The sequence below is a fragment of the Eufriesea mexicana genome, unplaced genomic scaffold (genome assembly GCF_001483705.2).
Source record: "Eufriesea mexicana isolate 0111107269 unplaced genomic scaffold, ASM148370v2 scaffold14, whole genome shotgun sequence".
Lineage (NCBI taxonomy): Eukaryota > Metazoa > Arthropoda > Insecta > Hymenoptera > Apidae > Eufriesea > Eufriesea mexicana.
The window spans coordinates 151,271-170,648 of NW_016908208.1; the positions used below are offsets into that span (position 1 = coordinate 151,271).

At 34.7% G+C, this 19,378-nt stretch overlaps 1 protein-coding gene across 1 annotated transcript in view; it reads right to left on the bottom strand.

Moving 5' to 3' along the window:
* Window positions 1–19,378, bottom strand: part of LOC108553156 (FERM domain-containing protein 5) — a gene marked incomplete at its 3' end in the record, with an annotated part of 321,248 nt that overhangs the window by 138,866 nt on the left and 163,004 nt on the right. The window contains exon 2 of the mRNA XM_017907954.1: window positions 11,352–11,456. Coding sequence (XP_017763443.1) covers window positions 11,352–11,456 — 105 coding nt within the window. The remainder of the gene's footprint in view (window positions 1–11,351; window positions 11,457–19,378) is intronic.

A 19,378-nucleotide genomic window follows, 5' to 3' on the forward strand; every position in this document is an offset into this window, starting at 1 on the left:
CTTTTTCTACGATTTGCAACGTAATGGTTTGTCGCATGAAAAAATATTTGAAATGGAAGTTATCTGGCACACAGTAAACGGTTCTGCATATCGTAGGTTTATGTAAAGTTCAAATTTTGTCGAATATTCGGGATATTAAGTAGAAATTAGTGATAATAAATTGGAAATAAACGGGAATTAACGATACAGGAGGAAATACAAATTTAATCAACGATTGTTTTCCTTTTATTGATTGACGTTGAATATCTACAATTACAAACTGTAAACGGTATACAGTGTCTCAGCTACAGTGTATCAACGATTTCGTTTCAACGTCAATCGGAACCACTGCTTATATATCGTTTGTTCCGTCGTGGAACAAGGAAGCATCGTCACGGTTTTCCAGCAACCAGGTCTTTAGGGCCACAACAATTCGGCATCGGAATTTTCCTATCCATGCCTTCTACGTGTTTGGAAACTTTCTCTTTTATTATGACTTCCCGTGTCGCGGAACACGAGAATCCGTGAAAAACCTAATTTAACAAAATTAGGCGACGGCTCTTACCGCTTTCGTTACGGGTGCCGACTATAGTCGGCGGCCGCGCGACGACCTGTGTTACGGGTCTCTGCGTTGATCATTGTTTTAGAATTTACCATATTGAATTAAATTACTAAGAATTATAATTTGATGTCTAACTACCCATACAAGCCAATCACAAAGTTGCGTTGAAAGACGTAAGCCCGAACATCGACGACTACCGACGTTCAAAGTTCACACTTCGCGGCGCGGTGCCCCATTCAGTAGCGTCACTCCGGTGGCGCGGGCTGCCGTAAGAAAAGGGTTAAGACTTGGCTGACAATAGGTCTGAGGACTCCACGTGAATCCGCACACGTTGGAATTGTCAGGCCCTAGCGAGGAGCCATAAACGGCCGATGGGGTCACCAGCGCGCGGGTGGACCTCACGTACCTCACCTTGGAGGAGAGGGTTTCCTCCGCTACCGTCTTCGTTTGGGGGAACCTTCACTTCGCTTAAGGTGACCGATTTGCGGACCAAGGGAACGCCCTTAGTCAAATCAGCCAAGAATATTTGGCGAGCTCCCGATTTTTCCTAAAACCGATCTTAGAAAAATCGAGGACAGAAACTTCTAAACGAATCCTCAAGGAGGAAACTTCGAAACGAAACCTCAAGGAGAACAGTTCGAGCCTACCAATCGAGACTTCCAAAACAGCAGTTCTACGGAAAACGTCAAGTCGATTCCTATCGTCGTGCCAGAGTCTAGCGTTCGACTCCAGCCGAGATCTTCCTTTTACTCGTGATAATTGAAACAGTTGACCAATATTCATTTTAACCAACACAGCGAGATTGTGAGGCGAACAAAAGAATTTTAAAATTTCGACAAAATTCAATCGCGACGCGACATCGTTCGAATCAACTATACCTGCATCGATTAGTACGGGGTTATACACAACATCCTACTTTTTCTCGGTAGAAGATAACACTGAAAGTTTAAGGTACTTGCATACGTCATGAAGACTGACTTTTAGTACTAAACCTTCAGGATTTTCGTTAATTTGTTTATTAAAGTGCTCAAATAGATGAACCATAATGTATATCTATCGTCGATATGATCTTCTTATGTATTATAAAATCTATTATATGTATCTGTATAGTTACATCAGTTATCTACCAAGCAATTAGCTTCTTTGAAAAATATTTTTAGTATTCGTCACACAACGTTTGAAATTTTAGTCTAATTCCTCGAGGATGAAAGGTGATATATCGGATCAGTTAAATTATTTTAATTTCGATCGAATGATTCAGACCAAAGTTTCAAATTTGTACTATTATTTCGTTGTTAAGAATAGCTATACTAAAAGCGCATACGCGTCTTCTATATTTATATCTATATCTATGTTCTCTGCATACATAATGTCAACGCAACTAACTATGACAATGGAAATTGTACAATTACAATACAGAATTCTTTCGTGCCTATGTAACAAAAATTCTTTCAGTTCTGGGCGTGTCATTAGGATTAACGAAAGTATTAATATACGCGATTATTGATACTTATTTGCCAAAAATTATTTAATCATAATATTTGACTGGATTGGTAATGCAATACGTCGATAATTTAAACGTTGAAATCACTCAAATGATTATAGTCATCTTCCTTATTCTAGATCCTTATACATATACCTAACTATCTAAAATATGCAATAAAGAGGTGTAAATATATTGAAATTTTGTAAGAAATTGTTGATAATAAAGCTCAACAAATCAGTATTCTATAAAACTGTCGCAAAATTTAGAAATTGTCGACACCAATGAAGATATTGCAGTTATGTTGAACAATTTAATGGAATTTCTCTTTACATCTCTCAATACTGATACATGTACTTATTTATTTCTCTAACTACCCTGAAGTTAAATAACAATCCTGTTTGCATTATTCATTAATGAATATCAATGAAATCGTTGATATTTTCAATCTAGATGTAATCAAGAATCTAGAAGACGTTTGTTATTTATAACGTACAATGTGGAATAAAAAAAATTTGCATAAATTCACGATTTCATTTTCAAAATAATAAATAATTCTTATCGAATACTTCCTAGTTTAAAATTTGATAAATATAGGAACCTTTAGGTTCCGTGTATGAACAAAGACAATAAACAAAAGAACGGCTGATCAGCAAAATGGCAATGGCAAAAAGCGTAAAAAAAACGAGTACTTATACTCCTTGTAACTTATAAGTATTAGAAAACCTGCTGACTTCACGAAAAACGTAATAATTGACCCAGATTATCAAGGCAACGATTAATCGATCAGAATTTTGCATTAATTTAAAATAACGATCCAAAACACGTGCCAAGAAATCGTAAAACTATTTGCAGGAGTTATAAGAACACGATAAATTGAGAACTGTCTATTTTTCTCCGTATTTAAAATTTATTCTTTAATTTAAATGCGTTAAAAAAGATTTCAGAAAAATTGTGGGTTTTGTCGATATTTGAATAAAATTCTAGAATAAAATAACAAGAAATACGACAAAGAAAAGAAAAATAGTAAAAATATCAACAAATAAATTCAATTATTTTGTACGTCATTGGTGAAATTTATGGTACAATATATTGAACACGATGAACATGCGGATCTTTTATGACTTAAGATTTTGATCGAGCCAATTGAAATTTTTTATAATTTTTTAATGATTTTTGACAACTATCTCATATATTGGATAAATCTGAGTGATACCAATGTTCGTTACCATGCGTTTATAGACAGAGGTATCTAATTCATCCTTTTTATGAAATTTCTCTGGATTAGTCTCTCTAATTCTTTAATATTTATATTTAATTTCATTTAAGTTCGGTAGATTTGTTTCGTTAATAAATAAAATCCTATATAAGTATGGAATTTTATGAAAGAAATTTTCAACTGTTATTTAAAACTTTTCAGTTATATTGTTACACTTTTTGAATCCGAAATGCAGTAACATAATTTTGCTCGATATTACATATGTTGAATTATAAGAAGCTGAGTAAAAATTAAAGCGTGAGCAAAATAAAACTCGCCGTTTCGCAACGGAGGTTAAAGACTTTATTTTAGAAATACTTGAGGGAGTACGTCCGACAGAGTACGTCTCTTCTCGACCACTGAACTCGAATTTTTTGAGTTTTTCCACAGGGGGAAAATTTCTCCCATTACATCTAGGCCCTTTCAGGCCACAGCATATATTTCCTACATCAATTTCAACAACATATTCATAAAGATGAAATAAAAATAGTATCATTTAAACTAAGGATAATTTTATTTCATTATTAACGGATATTTAAAGAATACAAAATAAATTTTAGCGATTCATTGCTTCCTTCTTGTATCGTAAAAGACGTGTATTTATTGTCTCGATAATATAAAATCACGATTCCTTGGAAACCTCGTGCAAACTGCAAGCTATATAATAAACAGGTCACACATATATATCATGTTAATTTTAGTTTCTTCCACGTATTATGCATAATGCTGAAATTTTCTTCGTTAACACTGGTTAAGAATATATATTCACTCTCTTAATAAACAAAATTCGTATGGTCTGTCTGTACAATTGTATTAAAAATGATAAACCAATTGTACTACAGCCAACTAATCCCAGATCTCGGACTCCTGAACTCTGCAGTAGTTGCTTGTTGATGGATAAATAACTGTTTCCAGAGTCAGTTGTTAATTATATAACTGAAGTTTTAAGTGAAAACACTTGTTTAAAAATTCTTAATACTGTAAGAATTTTACCGAATCGCTCGGGAGAAATTGGCAAAATGGACACGAAAAGTACAAAAACGCTGTTTTAGGTTAACAGCAACAGTATCGTTTATTACTGGATGAGCTGTCTACAAACTGACTCTCGCTGACTCTGACTCTACTCGTAACTGTAACTCTTCTCGTAGTCTAACTGTCCTCAAACTCTAACTATGACTATGGCTCTTACTATAACTGTGACTATGACTATCCTTGTGTTTTCCTGAACGGGCTCTTTTAAAGTCCGCCCAGAAGACAAGCGCCTCCCCGAAGGAAAAGAAACTTCCTCTATCCCAAGGTCAAGAGTGGAGGAGACACCTTCCTCCGAGTTAGCCCCTCCGAAGGGTCGCCCTCGGTTTATGCCGCGGAAAGCCGGGGAAAGCCGCGAAAAGCCGCTAAAAGCCGGGGTTGCGCGAGGCCAGCTCACGTGGCCTGGTCCCGACCTCCTATGGCTCATCTGGCAGACAGAGTTCCTGAGTTTAGACCTGAGTTCCAAGCCAGGACAGTCTACCCTAATAAACGAACGTCCCTCGTTTACCATTTCTACAAATACAATAGTACATTATCCCACACGGCGAAATGGTAATTAACGGATTTTTTTTAGTTATAAATATATCGAACATGATCGCAAAGCTTGTCCGCGTAAGCATTAGCTGCGTATATAGTAACTCGGAAAAGTCATTTGTTCATTAACAACCAATTAAACAAAAGTTGAAAACTGTGGAAGATTCTACAAATCATTTTACTTATTTATATTCTCTTTATTATTTGTGTCTATCTAAAATATTTACATATATTTGTATATACGGTAACTCACGAAAGTATTCAAACGATATATTTCAAAAGAATTTTCTGACCCAAAAATTCTGATTTCAACAAAAGTTTGCATGCACGCTGTAATTTTTTGCTTGGTAGAAAATGACTTTGATGGAGTAAAATCAACGACTAAAGTTTTAACAATTATTTTGATGCTTAAACGGGATTTCAAACGGAGAAATTTTTACTATAAAGTAACAGAGCATCAAAAGTTAAACATTTTTTACTCCAAAAGTTTTTCTTTTTCTCGCATCGTTACATACTTACATTAAAAAAAAAGAGAAAAAAAGAAAAAAAAATCGGACTGTAACTTTGAATATTGATTTCATCGACGTAAAGTAATATTTACAAATGAAAAAAAATTCAATCATGTGTGATTCGTTATGCTTTACGTACACTTATGTTTCCATTAAAATCAGAATTTTTGAGTCAGCGTACTCTCTCGAAATTTGTATAGCGTTCGAATACTTTTGCGAACAAATGTACATTATATAGCAGTTAATAGCCTTTAGTTTCCATTATTTTAGACGGCAAGTACTGCAAATAACATGATAACATACACATGAGATGTTATGATTCTAATATGTCTGTCAAGTGTTTGCGTTTTAATCTTTTATCTCTGTCGGCATAACAGTTTATCGATAGTGGGTTTGTGCAAGTGTCGATTCTAGCTTTGCTTTTGTTCTTTAATCGAATGATTTCTTCCCGTACAAAGAGAACGTTTAGTCATTTGCGAATGTCATCGTTCCTGACATACCCGCAGAGAATTTACTATTGCGTGGAGTATTTTTTGCTTATAGGCTTTCCATTCTTTCATTTTTTGTGCATGTGAGTTTGCTGCCATTCCCCACACCTGGATTCCACAAGTCCAAATAGGTTTTACTGCATATTTATATATCAGCAGTTTGTTATTCGTGTTGAGCTTGCTTTTTCGAGACAAGAGACAGTTCATACATTTGTTTCGTATTTTAATGTTTTTAATTTTCACTTTTATACGTTGATTCCATGTCAATCTCTTGTCTAAATGAATAGTCGCAGATACTTTACCAAAGTTACTAGTGATACGGTGTTATATAATTTCAAGTTGGTCGTTTGTTCAGTTTTTCGCAAGCTGGACACGATATGTGCAGATTTGGTATTGTTAATTTTAGTTCTATTAGTGTTTAACTAATTTTCTACTTTTGCGGTGTGATTTTGAAGATTTAAGGTAGAAATTTGTAAATTGTTGCGAATGGAGATTAATTATTGCGGTGTCACCTGCAAACGTGTAGATTGAAATGTTTTGATCTGTTGGAATATTTCCGCGTAGATGGTATAAAGTAGAGGAGTGAAAGTAATCGGTTGGATCGTATCAGCCAAGTAGTTATTGATAAAAGCACGTCATCAAGCTTTGCAAAAGGCATAGAAACAGGAACCTCGACGACACAGGGAAAGACCTGATTGGAGAAGCCTCGAAGAATCTTCGTGAATATAGTTTGTGACCGGAACAAACGTTTTGCTGCGTCGCGATTGAATGCTGATGGATTCGGACGTGTCGTAAATCCGTCTCGCGACCTCGCAATGTTGCCCGCCAAATTAATCTTGGGCAACTGTTTGAGTTGCACGTGCGGAAAGGAGTCGTGTCTTTGACGTTTCGAAGCAAACGTGGTGTCTCGTTGATTTTGAAGAAACTGGTGACTCTGATGACTTAACTGGAACTGTTTCAAGAGAACCGATGTCTCTGTTGGTTCGCAAGGAAGTGAGCTCCTCGATCTTCCCAAGATCGGCCTTAGGAAAAATCGGGAGGTCGCCAAATGTAATTGGCTGTTTTTGACCAAGGGCGTTCCCTTGGTTCGCGAATCGGTGACCTTGGAGAAAGGGAAGGTTCCCCCAAAAAGTAAACGATAGTGGAGGAAACCCTCTCCTCCAAGGTGGGGTGCCTGGGGTCCACCCGCGCGCTGGTCACCCCATCGGTCGTTTATGACCCATAGCGAGGGCCTGAGGGTTCCAACGTGTGCGGACCACGTAAAGCCCTCAGGCCTATTGTCAGCCAAGTCTTAAGAGCCGTCGCCTAATTTCGTTAAATTAGGGATTTCCAGGATTCTCGTGTTCCGCGACACGAGAAGTCAAAGAAAAAAGGTAGAAGCATTGAAACATGCTGAAGGCATGGAGAGGAAAATTCCTATGTCGAATTGTTTGACCCTAAGACCTGGCTGTTGGAAGACCGTAATGGGTCTTCCTTGTTCCACGACGGAACAAACGTGAATCGTTCAGTGTCGAAGAGAGACGAATAAAAGCATGTTTTCCGTGTGTCATAATTACATACGTTATTTTAGTATTATTTTCCTGCGTTTAATCAGTTTCCACGTTTGGTGTTCGTTTCATTCTGTTCATTTTATTCTGTACGTTTCCGGTGACTCAAACTGTTCACGCAGACCCAGTATTTCTTTGGTAAAAGGAGGAACACATATGCGTTATTTCTGTAATGCTAAAGGCAAAATAAAACCAGTTTTTGGCATCCTACATTATTGCGTGTAACGATGTGGGTAGTAAACGTTGCAATTTCTCGAGCAGTTCTTGATGCCAGACTTTGTCAAAAGCTTTTTCCATATTTAACTTAATTTAGCCATACTTATCTTTTTCATATTCCTCGGTTTTATTTATTATTTCTCCCGTTCTTCCTTTTTCTTGCCTCTTTGGTGCTCTTTTTCTTCAGTTTCGACTACTTCGTCTCTTCTCCTGCTTCTCATTGCCTCAGTCTTCTCACATTGCACTCTACTCCACCTGTTTTCTAATTTCTATTTACCTTACTGTTTTTGCTTATCTTCCATTTCCTTCTTTGCTTTCTCCCTTTCTTTCTACATTCTCTTTAGCGCCTTTATCCCTTTTCATTCCGCTTCTAGAGTCATTTCTAACCCTTCTCCTCTTGTTCAAATAGTTTTCTCATTTTCCCGCACAGTCTGCATTCTCTTTCTCTCTTCTGCATTCTTCCAATACTTTTCTCATTTTACCTCATTTCCGTACTTGTATCTTGCAATCATTCTTCTATCTTTGTTTTTCATTCGGTCCTTTAAGTATTTTTGCTTCTTTTCTACTATCAATGTTTTGTATTCCTTATTACACTTAAATTCTTCGAACTCTTTCTTCCTTGCTACTTTTTCCTTTTTTTTCCTACTTGTTATAACTTTTTCTTCTAAATTTTCTTTCCTCCTTCTCACTCCATCCATCTCTCCTTTTTTTTACCCTTCTTCTTCTAGTGTTCCCCTTTTCAGCTTTGGTTATCATCCTTCTCTCCCTCTCTCTCTTCCTGTACTAGTTCTTTTTTGGATGCTCTGGCTTTTTCTTTGTACCTTATCGCTCCGCTCATTGCTCCAATCAACAGTGATTACAAGATGATTATAAGACGATTACAAGATGATTACAAGATCCAAGTCATTTAAGTGCAGCCGATACACGCTATTACGTATTAATCGAGAGGTACATATAAAAAACAACTCCTATCAATTTATTTATTTTTCAAGACAAAAACAAAATATGGTACGATTCGTTTTTATAGAGTAAGTATTTCTTATATTATAATTCAGGAAGTACATTACCTTTTACAATTCACGATGACGTGTAAGGGGAGGAGAATAGATGACTGGGTTGATAATTCTAACTCTTGGTGGCTGATCGTACTTTTAATCTCTTAGATAAAACTGTCTACATAAAACTGTCCTGTCCGCGTCTCACGATCAGCTTTCCGTTCAGGCGGCGTCAGTCCCTAGGGATTGACAGTAGACTTTTCGTTTGGACGGTGTGGATTCTAGGGACTGACAGCGAATTTTTCGTTTGATCATCATCGGTGCGTAAGACTGGCATTGTCAAGGGTTAAATTATCAATGACAATTAATATATTGTAAAAATTTAATTCCCTCTGCTAAAGTAAATCTTTACACTTCCGTGGCTTTTTTCGACTGATCGTTTCTTGGTGATCGCCTTTTTGCCTTTCTGGCATTCCCCACCCCATTATCTTCTGTTTATAATTTGTATATTTGTGCATTGGCGGTACCATTCTCACAGTCCAAACGACAAAGTGAAACAAAGTAATCTTCTGCTCATACTGTTCAGTATACTTGAGCGCTCGGCGTCAAGTGCACACTCGCTGCCGCCTAAGCAGAAAGTATAGCAAAATCGGCGCCGCACTCAACGTGTTAAAGGAGGGCCTCCTTTGTCTACCCGCGGATCGTTGCTTCGTTTGAGACTCTGGTTATCGCCACTCCGCGCTCCTCCTCACTTATCAATAACCGGACTCGCTTATTCTTACAGATGTGAGTCTTATTTCTAACTACTGGAACGAGTTATTACTTAAAAACTCAAAGAAGTTGACACTGATTGTGTTTGATATATACCCTTCAATCTACAATAAAAAGAGAAAGTAAAGCAATATGAAAATCGTACAAGTATTTGTCCTAATTAAGCTTGTTATTAGTCAATAGCCCCGTTTTGGGATAATGAAGTAATTGTTAATGACAAGTTGAGAAAATTGGATCGATTCTACTAAACTATCTGCATATGTATATACGAAGCTAAATAAAAATCCTCATATTTTAAAAGACCAGAATTTTAAAATGTAATGCTTGTAAAGGAGAATATTAGAAAACAGCCATTTTTGGAATCGCTTGGAAATGAAAAATTCCTTCAGGACCTTTAATCATGTTAGTCGCAGGTATCGACTCCTAACGACAGTTCATTTAGAATTGATGCATTATTTTTAGATTCATCCCATTTCGGGATTGTATCATGATACAGTACCGAAGTAGAAGACCGCGAAACACGACGATCAAGTATGGTCAGTCTCATGTCCACATACTTCGTCTCATCTTTGATAACTTCCCCCATTGTTCCGTCCCGGAGAGCGTATTTAGAATATGATTTTATAATTAAGGCTTACACTTTTAACAGACCTAACGGTTTATTTTATATTTTATAATGCGATTGCAATTCCGGAGGTTCGATGTGCCTTAACGCCGTTCTAGCGGATTAAGCTTATAAAGGTAACGCAAAATTAGGAATTTTACTAGTACCAGACGCGACAGATGGGACCCACTTGTGACAGACCCAACAAGCGACGGACGGACGGCACTTATAAATCACGTCATTGACCATCAGAAATCGGCTCCTTGACAGTTTCCTACTCCTTAGCCAAAGGTCCTTGTGTCACACCCTCTGTCCAATTAAAACTCTTTACCTTTCCACCACCAACATCTATTTTACCCAATCAGAACTAAACTAGAGAAAACACCGGACCGAACACGACGAGACAGGACATAGAGCAAAATCGAGAAGTCAGTTCGTCTTCGGCACCGATCCTTAAAACATCTAAATTACACATACAAACGCGTGTTCGAAACGGTACTCCGTTAACGTCTACATTATAACTATTCTACGCTTTTCTGTAAATAAACACTCTCTTTTGACCACACACATTCTGGATCCTTATTATCGCAACTAGTCACGCAATATTAATTTGGCGCGTGATAAGCGTTCTTGAAAATCAAAGAGATTCGATTCCGTAGGACGCTACACCCATCGTTTCTCGGCAAAGTGATATATGCATTTTTTATTCCTTGCGAGATGTTCTTAAAGGTCTCGAAGGAATGTTTCATTTCTAAGGGATGCCAAAAATGGCCCTTTTTTATTAACATCCTCCTTTATTATCTTCTCCTCTCCATTAGTGGTTAAGTAAATAGTTACGTATTACGGAACAGAAGTTAAATAACATTAAATAACATGCATGTCGATGTAAATCTTCCAAATGCTATTTGTGTCTCGTATCCATAACTGAAGCGAGTCTCGCGTTTTACGAAATACCCTGAATTAACGCATTTTGTGTCCTAGTAAATCATATGAAAATACTTTTCATTTATTGGACTACGTCGTAAAATATCTTGAATTAATATATTCCGTACCATAGCAAATCAATATGGAGATACTCTTTAGTTCCTGAACCAATAATTCGTTCTTGTACTAAAACAAGTTTATACAAAGAAATTTTTAATTCTTACTGATTTACCTATATATGTATGCTCATTGTAAAAACATGAAATAAAATAAAAGAATTTTACACTTACAAAGGAAATGAAGAAATAAGGTATCAGAGAAAGTAGTTTAGTTTATGCATTAACAGTAACATTTAGTAATAAATACAAAGTAATAAAAAGAAAATTTTACATTTTATTATGAAAAAATTAAATTAAACAATAAAGCTTGTAAGGAAATATAATGGAACTTACCCTTTGCCTACAATGATCCACGTAGCGAAGTCCAAAGTAATCCGTTTCCAAGATATTGAGTTGCTTGCATACATATTCGAGAATATATCTTCCTTTGTGCTGAGGCTGTAACAAAAAGAAAACAGAAAAGAAAAAGGCTGCAAATAATTAAAATACCAAAATTTATATTTCTATCTTCGTCAATTTAACATTATATATAATTAATTTGCCGAAACTGCTAACCAACAATGAAATACTTGGTTCGAATTTTCGGACAATCAAAATTTGTATAAATCTCACAGTTATATATTTTTTATACCTGAATAAACATTTATCAAGAAAATATCGAAATTAAAACTTATCGAAATTAAAAACGAAAATAAAGCGGAAAATAACATTGAAATAAATAATATTTGCAACAATATCATCATAATAGAAATATTTGAATAAAATTTTAAATAAGAAGTAATTTTATTTTTGTAGCAAGGAGAAATCGCAATTTTATATTTATATCATTCTATATATGCTTTTTAGACAAAATCGGGACGAAAATACGGGTCGATCGGTGTAATCCAAATATCTCTAACCTTGATTTCTTTGCGATGGAACCTCACACTGATCACGTTCTAAGGCGATCTAGATATATGTATTTATAAAGAAACACGAATACACAGGAAAAGCGTAATCAATACCGCTTCCTCTGAAAACGCGACGTCGATAAGATTAAAGTATAAAACGAAAGCGTTTGTTGAAAATTTTAAATTGTCTCTAGCATCTCGTCGCTAATGAGCAGTTCTCAGCTTTGCTACAAGTACCGAGAGTTTGACGACAGGTTGTCGATGAGCATTCGACTCTTCAGATTCTCTTGACTTTGCGCACCGATTACAATAAAACGAAAGCAAATATTAAAAAAAAACTTTCTACCATATTATAATACAATTAGCTCTTTTTCAATAGACATTCGAACTTTTTTTAATTTGTAACATTACAAAAATCAATTTTTGATCATCGTGAAATCGTTTTGTCTTTTTCTCTAACACCAAGTACTTGTAAACGGACAAATATAATTTTGGGCTTTGTTAAGATGGAATAATTAAGCTACATCGTATTTGAATTTTCCTTTAAATAGAAGAATTATAATAATTGGCGGATGAAAGTTTCATAAAAATTTAGTAAAAAATATGGAACAATGTAAATTTCGATAAAATTGAAGTTTTAATGCAAATTAATATTTGTTCTTTCAATAATAATGCACGAAGAAAGGAAAGAGAGAAACGGTAAAGCTGATTACGAAGAATTTCAATTAGAGGAAATGTAATCGCTCAGTCAAGAGTTACTGCATTATCGACAATGGCGACAATAATAGATACAATGCAAAAGAGATCAAAAATTCACATAAAAGTTACAATATTCGATACGAAAAGAATGGAACATTCAAAACAAAAATGAAAACTACAACCACTTATCCATTAAACGGACGAATGACTTCTTTGATACAGGCGTACGAAAAAGCGTGCACAAACAATGGAGTGCTGAAAGCTTTAGGCAATATCAATAATTCGAAGAAAGTTTGTTATTCGTACGTTATATTTCATACAATAAAATGATATTTAGAAGACTTTTTGCCAAAATGGTTATCGTATATTCGCTTTTGGATATCGAACTTTGTTATTTGTATTTTTCATATCTTTCGTGTTCACGTGGCAGAAAACAAACGAGTTTTCGTATACAGTGTTATCAGGATTATTGTAACGGCAGCGCAGAAATTACATTAAAGGAAAGTTATCACCACTCCTCCGAGCAGAATATTTACGCGTTTACTCGTGTATATGTAGATGTACATGTACCGTAGAAGCGAGTTGAACAGACTATCAGTTATGTTTGTTTTGACCGATGACCATTAATCGTATGTCAAGAAAGATGAGACACTGTATAAGAGAAATAAAAAATTTTCAGTTGTTCTTGATATATTCGTATGAGATTTTCCAAATGAAAATAAGCCGAAATACGATCTCGGTTGCTTCGTTTCTTATTAAGATCTTGTATTACATGATCTATATTATAAGTAATTCGTTACATTGTAAATTTAATAATAATATGGTAAATTAATTAACATTAAAACGTAAATACATTTTTGTGAAGACTCATTTTAGTATTATATTTAACCTCTTGCACTATAATTTAATTACGAAAATCTATGCATTGAATAATTACTTAATTTTAATTTATTTCTTTCGCAAAAATTATGAAAGTCTTTAGGATTTAAATACCCGTTAAAACATATTGCGTAATTTTAATCGTATGGTAAACATGGCTGATTTTTGTGAACTTTGGTATGAAACATCACGAGCTAAACTCGTTATAATGTGGGAGGTCAAGCCCAAATAACATTATAAAATTGTCGCAGCAGCGATTACTGCACGATGAAAAAAATTCTTGCATTCCATTTAAAAAAAATACAAATGACTGGAATATTTCCTGTATTCTTCCATTAACGCGAAGGGTATTTATATCAGATATTAAACTGTGTCAAAATTTTTATATTACAAAGTTTTTGTCTCAACCTTATTATCCTTCGAGTAACAAATAACCCGACCAAGGGTACATTTCATACTCATTTTTATATATAAAAGAATTTTACCTATCTATCGTCTTTCTTTTTAAATGAGTGTATGAGATAAAAATGCCTTTGAATACAAATATAAACAGGAAATCGGATACCGAATCTTTAAAGAAACAAACTTTATCGAATTTTTAGTGGAAGACGAAGAAAATTTCGGTAATTGGAATTATAGTTGGAATAGGTAGTTTCCATTATTCGAAGAGAAGAAATTTCCACTCATAGAAAAATATGAAGGACTCGCGAAGATTGTCACGTTTCATACGTGTCGCTGATTCGTACGCGTACCACTAATTCGGTTTATTGCCAATTAATTATTGCCGGTTAATTAATCGTATCTGATACGTCTTGTCCAGACACAACAGAGAAATAAAAACATTTCCACTTTCTCTGTAGTCAACTACGCAAATGTAAGGCAAACTTATATTGCATGTACGCGACTTTCCGAAATTCTACTACATTGCATCACTCCCAAGGAAATATGTATATCCTGATTGACTCCCCTAGAAGCTTATTTTCCAAGAAGAGATTCGAGTCCTGCTGACTGCCCCAAAATGCACACGGCGTTACTATACCTATAAAAGAGGTTCCACTTTGTAACAAAAGCTAGTCTTTCTAATCGTCGTCCAAACTTAAACATTTATTTGTTTCCCTAGCTGCCTTAATTCCTAGCTTATTCTATCCTTTTGCTGCTTGGCATATTAACACCCTTTGGTCAGATTCTCGATTCTTTCCTCTTGGGACACGAGCATTACGACGTGAAGTTTGCTAACAACGTTTGCGAGAATCCATTTAAAGAGGTGATGCGGCTGTTGAGCATCTCGTTAACGAGGTGTATGATTCTTCGTCCAAAGGCAGGATGGGTTTAGGATCTGTATAGTCCTGTGACAGAAGAGAGAGGATTCGCTCCAGCGAAGCGAGGTGTGCATCGGGTGGAGATGAGAATGTTAGACTGACTCACACTGTAGTTCGACATATACGCGGTTGATCTGTGCGATACAACGAGGTCTGAAATTATTATACGATATGGTCAATGTCGCTGTTACTCGAATGTGCAATTTGTAGTCGCAGGTACTTAACTCTGAGAAATAAAACAGGAAGAAAAGTATCATCGATTAATCTTCGTATTTCAAATTTTAACTTGCGTTTCATCGTCGTTTACTAATATTCAATTTCCTTCGGTACTCTGAAGGTTTGAAGGAACTTTAATTTTCCGTAAATTAATTTCAAAAGTACCTAGCACTCCTTTTAGAGAGGACTCCATTGTAGATCGGCATAGATGCGGCATTAATTAACGCTCGAGTGAATTATCTCTCCAGCATGTATTAAAGTGCTGCTTCGGAAGTTAGAGCATTCGTACTTTTGCGCTCGACTGATTTTACGACTCTGTTATCTCGCTCGAGACAATCGCGTATTAAGATATGTAAAGAGCTTTCAGTAATGCTAGTTTAACGTTAGACACGTGTGAATCAACTTTTTCTAAATATTTATAGGCAATTACGTATTTGTCGGACATTCGTTTCTAGACTTTGTTGCTAATTTTTGCATTATCTATATCATATCTCTCGTATATATTTTAGATCACGCGTGTACTTCAGTACATGTAAGGTGTTTACATCCAATTTCAGATTTCTTCGCGTAATAACGATGCTGCGAAACCTTTCACTGCAACACTAAACACGATGCTGCAACATTATTAATCGAAAATACATTAACGAATTAGAACACGACAGTTACATGTTCCGGATGTAACTTGCGAATACTTCATCTTCATCTATCATCGCGTTTACTGAGAAATCATACTATTTTCTCTGTTCCTACGCATGTACCATGTTGTACGGACAACGCTATTACAGTATTAATCGTTTATGTATAAAATCAAATTGCTTTCACGACTCTGTAAACTTTTTGGGAGATTCTCTTTACTTTTCAAACGCTCAATTCTTTCTGCTATACGCAATAGTTAACACTTCTATCTACGTAGTATACATATACCGTGACTATATCTGTGAATTTATAAATAAATAAATAAATAAATAAAACACGAACAGTATTCGAAAAACCATCGAAAGTTACAATTTGAAAACAAAACGTAAAATAACATTGTGGAATGCAATAAATTAAAAATAACCGTTTACTTATTTATATTAAAATTATTTCCAAATAGCTATCTGTCGTAAATAATATATGAAACAATTGTAACGCTATAGTGTATTAAAAGAGGAAAGATGAGGAGAGGGAAGAACAGCGCAAGAAAGGGAAGAGGCATTTCTGATACGAGATCTGTTAGTGTACTCATCGGTAAGGTTATTCTAGCTATGATTCTGTGATCGTGTTTTTCTATGTTTTTCTATTTTATGGTAATGCGTGCTATAAGGTATTAGAAGGAAAACAAAGGATACAGAGTAGCGTGAGAAAGGGAAGTATATTTGGTCCAAGGTCTGCTACGGTTATCCTAGCAGACTCGTGCCTCAACTTTTTCGCATCGCCCTTCTTGCAACGCAATTGGTATTGCGACGAAGCAAATTCGCGAAATTCGTGAAATATATCTAATAACGTTAACTCGAAAAACATTGAAACATTAGTTTATTCGTTATTTTCGAATTAAATTCTCTCTAAATCTGACGATATTCTGACGAACATCAATTTGATATTGAATACACGAAAGTCATTACGCAATAACAATTATATTTAATAATACTAAAATAATAACATTTAATAATAAATACGACGATAACAAATACTAAAGCCATAATATAATTATAAAATTACTAAATCGCAATGAAATTCCGATAAGTACTTAGAAGCCATATATTTGAATTAAAATGTTCGCCGTTTCGTGAATTATAGTACATTACGAGTAAAAAATTTTGGCTTGACACTTGTTATGAATTCTTTTCGATAATATCTGACAAATGATTGTTTAAATATACTCGTTAAATACCTGGTTAAATTAGTCTCCAAATATGAAATAGGATAACAATAATAAAAATATATAATTTTTACACAAAGAAATAAAATGCTTTATAGTTCTATTGATATTGAAGCAGTAAATAACGGTTCAAAAAATAATTCACATATTTTATTACGTTCTCCTTATGGAACGTTTCCGCATTTTCAATAGGCAGACAAATAGTACCCTACATATAAAAGTAGACATATCGTATTATAATATATGATAGATATTCTTCCCCACGGTATCATGTACCAAGTAGAAAGCGATTGAAAGAATGACTTGAAAGGAGATACGAAGAAGTCGAGAAATATATCGAGGAAGTATAACTCAGCTCGCAAATGCGAAGAAAATATACTACGTAGGTATCATACGTATAATAAATCACTACAGGTAAATGGAGAAACAAAAATTCTGATAATTTATTAACCGTTGTGTGATATTTCATCGATGATAATTTCAAATTGAACATACACGTATATCTTACAAAACAAAAAATAATATAAAAGATTATACTAGCAATGTAATTTAGATAGATTGCACATTATATTTTATTGACAATTGGAAAGGAAATTAACAACTGTAGTTCTCGATAACGCAATGAATATAAAGATGAAAGATAAACTATTTTAAATCATGAGTAACAAACTTTATCTATATCTTCTTTATATAAAATTACATGAGCGGTGTTAACGTATATTAGAGACATTCCGAAAAATAAATTTCTTTAAGTATATAATTTCATAATTCACGGTAAATATAATCATATAACATACGCAAAATCTATCTTGTTTCACGAACTTTTATCACGTCCTTGTGAGTTATCGTCACGTCACGTATCATAAGAGACAAAAAGAATAATCCAGAGGTAAATACGTTGTCTCGTAATGAGGCGCAAAAACGAAATTGAACGACACTATCGGCGTTAATTATTTGGTTTCATTATTTGGAGACACTAAATATGAACATTATTCGCCATGATGCCACAAAAGCACTATGTATCTACAATTGGAGTAGTCTCGATCTAATAGTTTTTACCTATTTTACTATAAGAACTTTAATCCTACTTTTAAATATGTAATAAGTGAATTAATGTTTTGTCCATATCTAGTATTTCATTTTTTAATTTCAAATATCAAATCCTAAACCACGATCCTTGCCTTGTTTAAATTCTGTTAAAAGTTAAAAAATTAAATTTAAATTCGTTCCTCTGTCTAGTGAAAATAAGTATATATGTACACATATAACTATCCGTTCGTCACAAGCTTCGTCGTTCTGGTCCTATTGACACTACGCTTACCAAATATCGAAAGAACAAGTCTAAATAGCGCAACCAATTCTTAGGAATAATTGCAGAATCGATACATCTATCGAACGTATCCCAGATTTGCAAAAGTTTAACCGTTAGGTGCCACTATAGACCTAACCTGTTTCATGGTCTTTCTAACATTCGTCCTTATCAAATGAGATATGTATACGCAACCATCGTAATTGAGACAGAACAAAGATTTAACTTACGGGAATTCATATGTATCGAGAAAGCTTTGACCCAAGCAGCATAGAAGATCGATAAATTGAAGTATTATACTTGCGTAAACAATAACTCTACAATATAACGAGTTGAAACAAAACGAATTACATGAAAATTTTGTCACCGTTTCAACGAAACGATAATTCAATTACCTATTATATGAAGCACGGTTTAGTCGGTATAAAGCAATTTATACATTATTACAGATAACGAGCAACGATGCGACGACACGTCGCGACGTTTGGCGACATATGGACCAACAAGGAGAGTGCAAGTCCTTCGGATCATGGATTTAGTTGAAACTGCAGGTTTGTAGATTTCGTCATGCAGTTCAAGAAAATGTATCATTATAACGGCAACTACTCGATAGTTTTTGAAATATTTATGATTAAAATTTTATTATTGCCTTAATTGCAGATTTATTTCGAATAATTGTGGAGTGCCGTTGTGGTCTAATGACGACATCCCGTGAAATGGGAAAATTCCCACGCTGATGGCCAGGACTTCCGATCCCGTCCGTAATTAATAACTTTTTTTTCAATCTACTTTTATTTCGTATTAATTTTTCGTCCATGAAAGCAAATAATTATAACCCTTTTACTGCCGGACGACGACGATATAGCGTCGTGCGCTAGACTTGAGAACAATGCCAACGACGATATATCGTTGCATATGCAATGGCGCCTTATTCTTCGCATTGCGAGAAAGCTCTATTTCCAAATAAATTTATAAAACGTTATAAACTGTCTAATTTCATTGCAAAAGAATTTAAAAAATTATTTTCGGGTTTAATTTTTTGTTATATTCTATGCTGATTGATGCCATAGAATTATCCTTTCGTTCTCAGGACTGATATTGGTTATTTTAATAAAAATGATCGAAAACGTAATACTTATACTTCATACTACGTGACCTATATAAAACTGTAATCAAACGGTGATTAT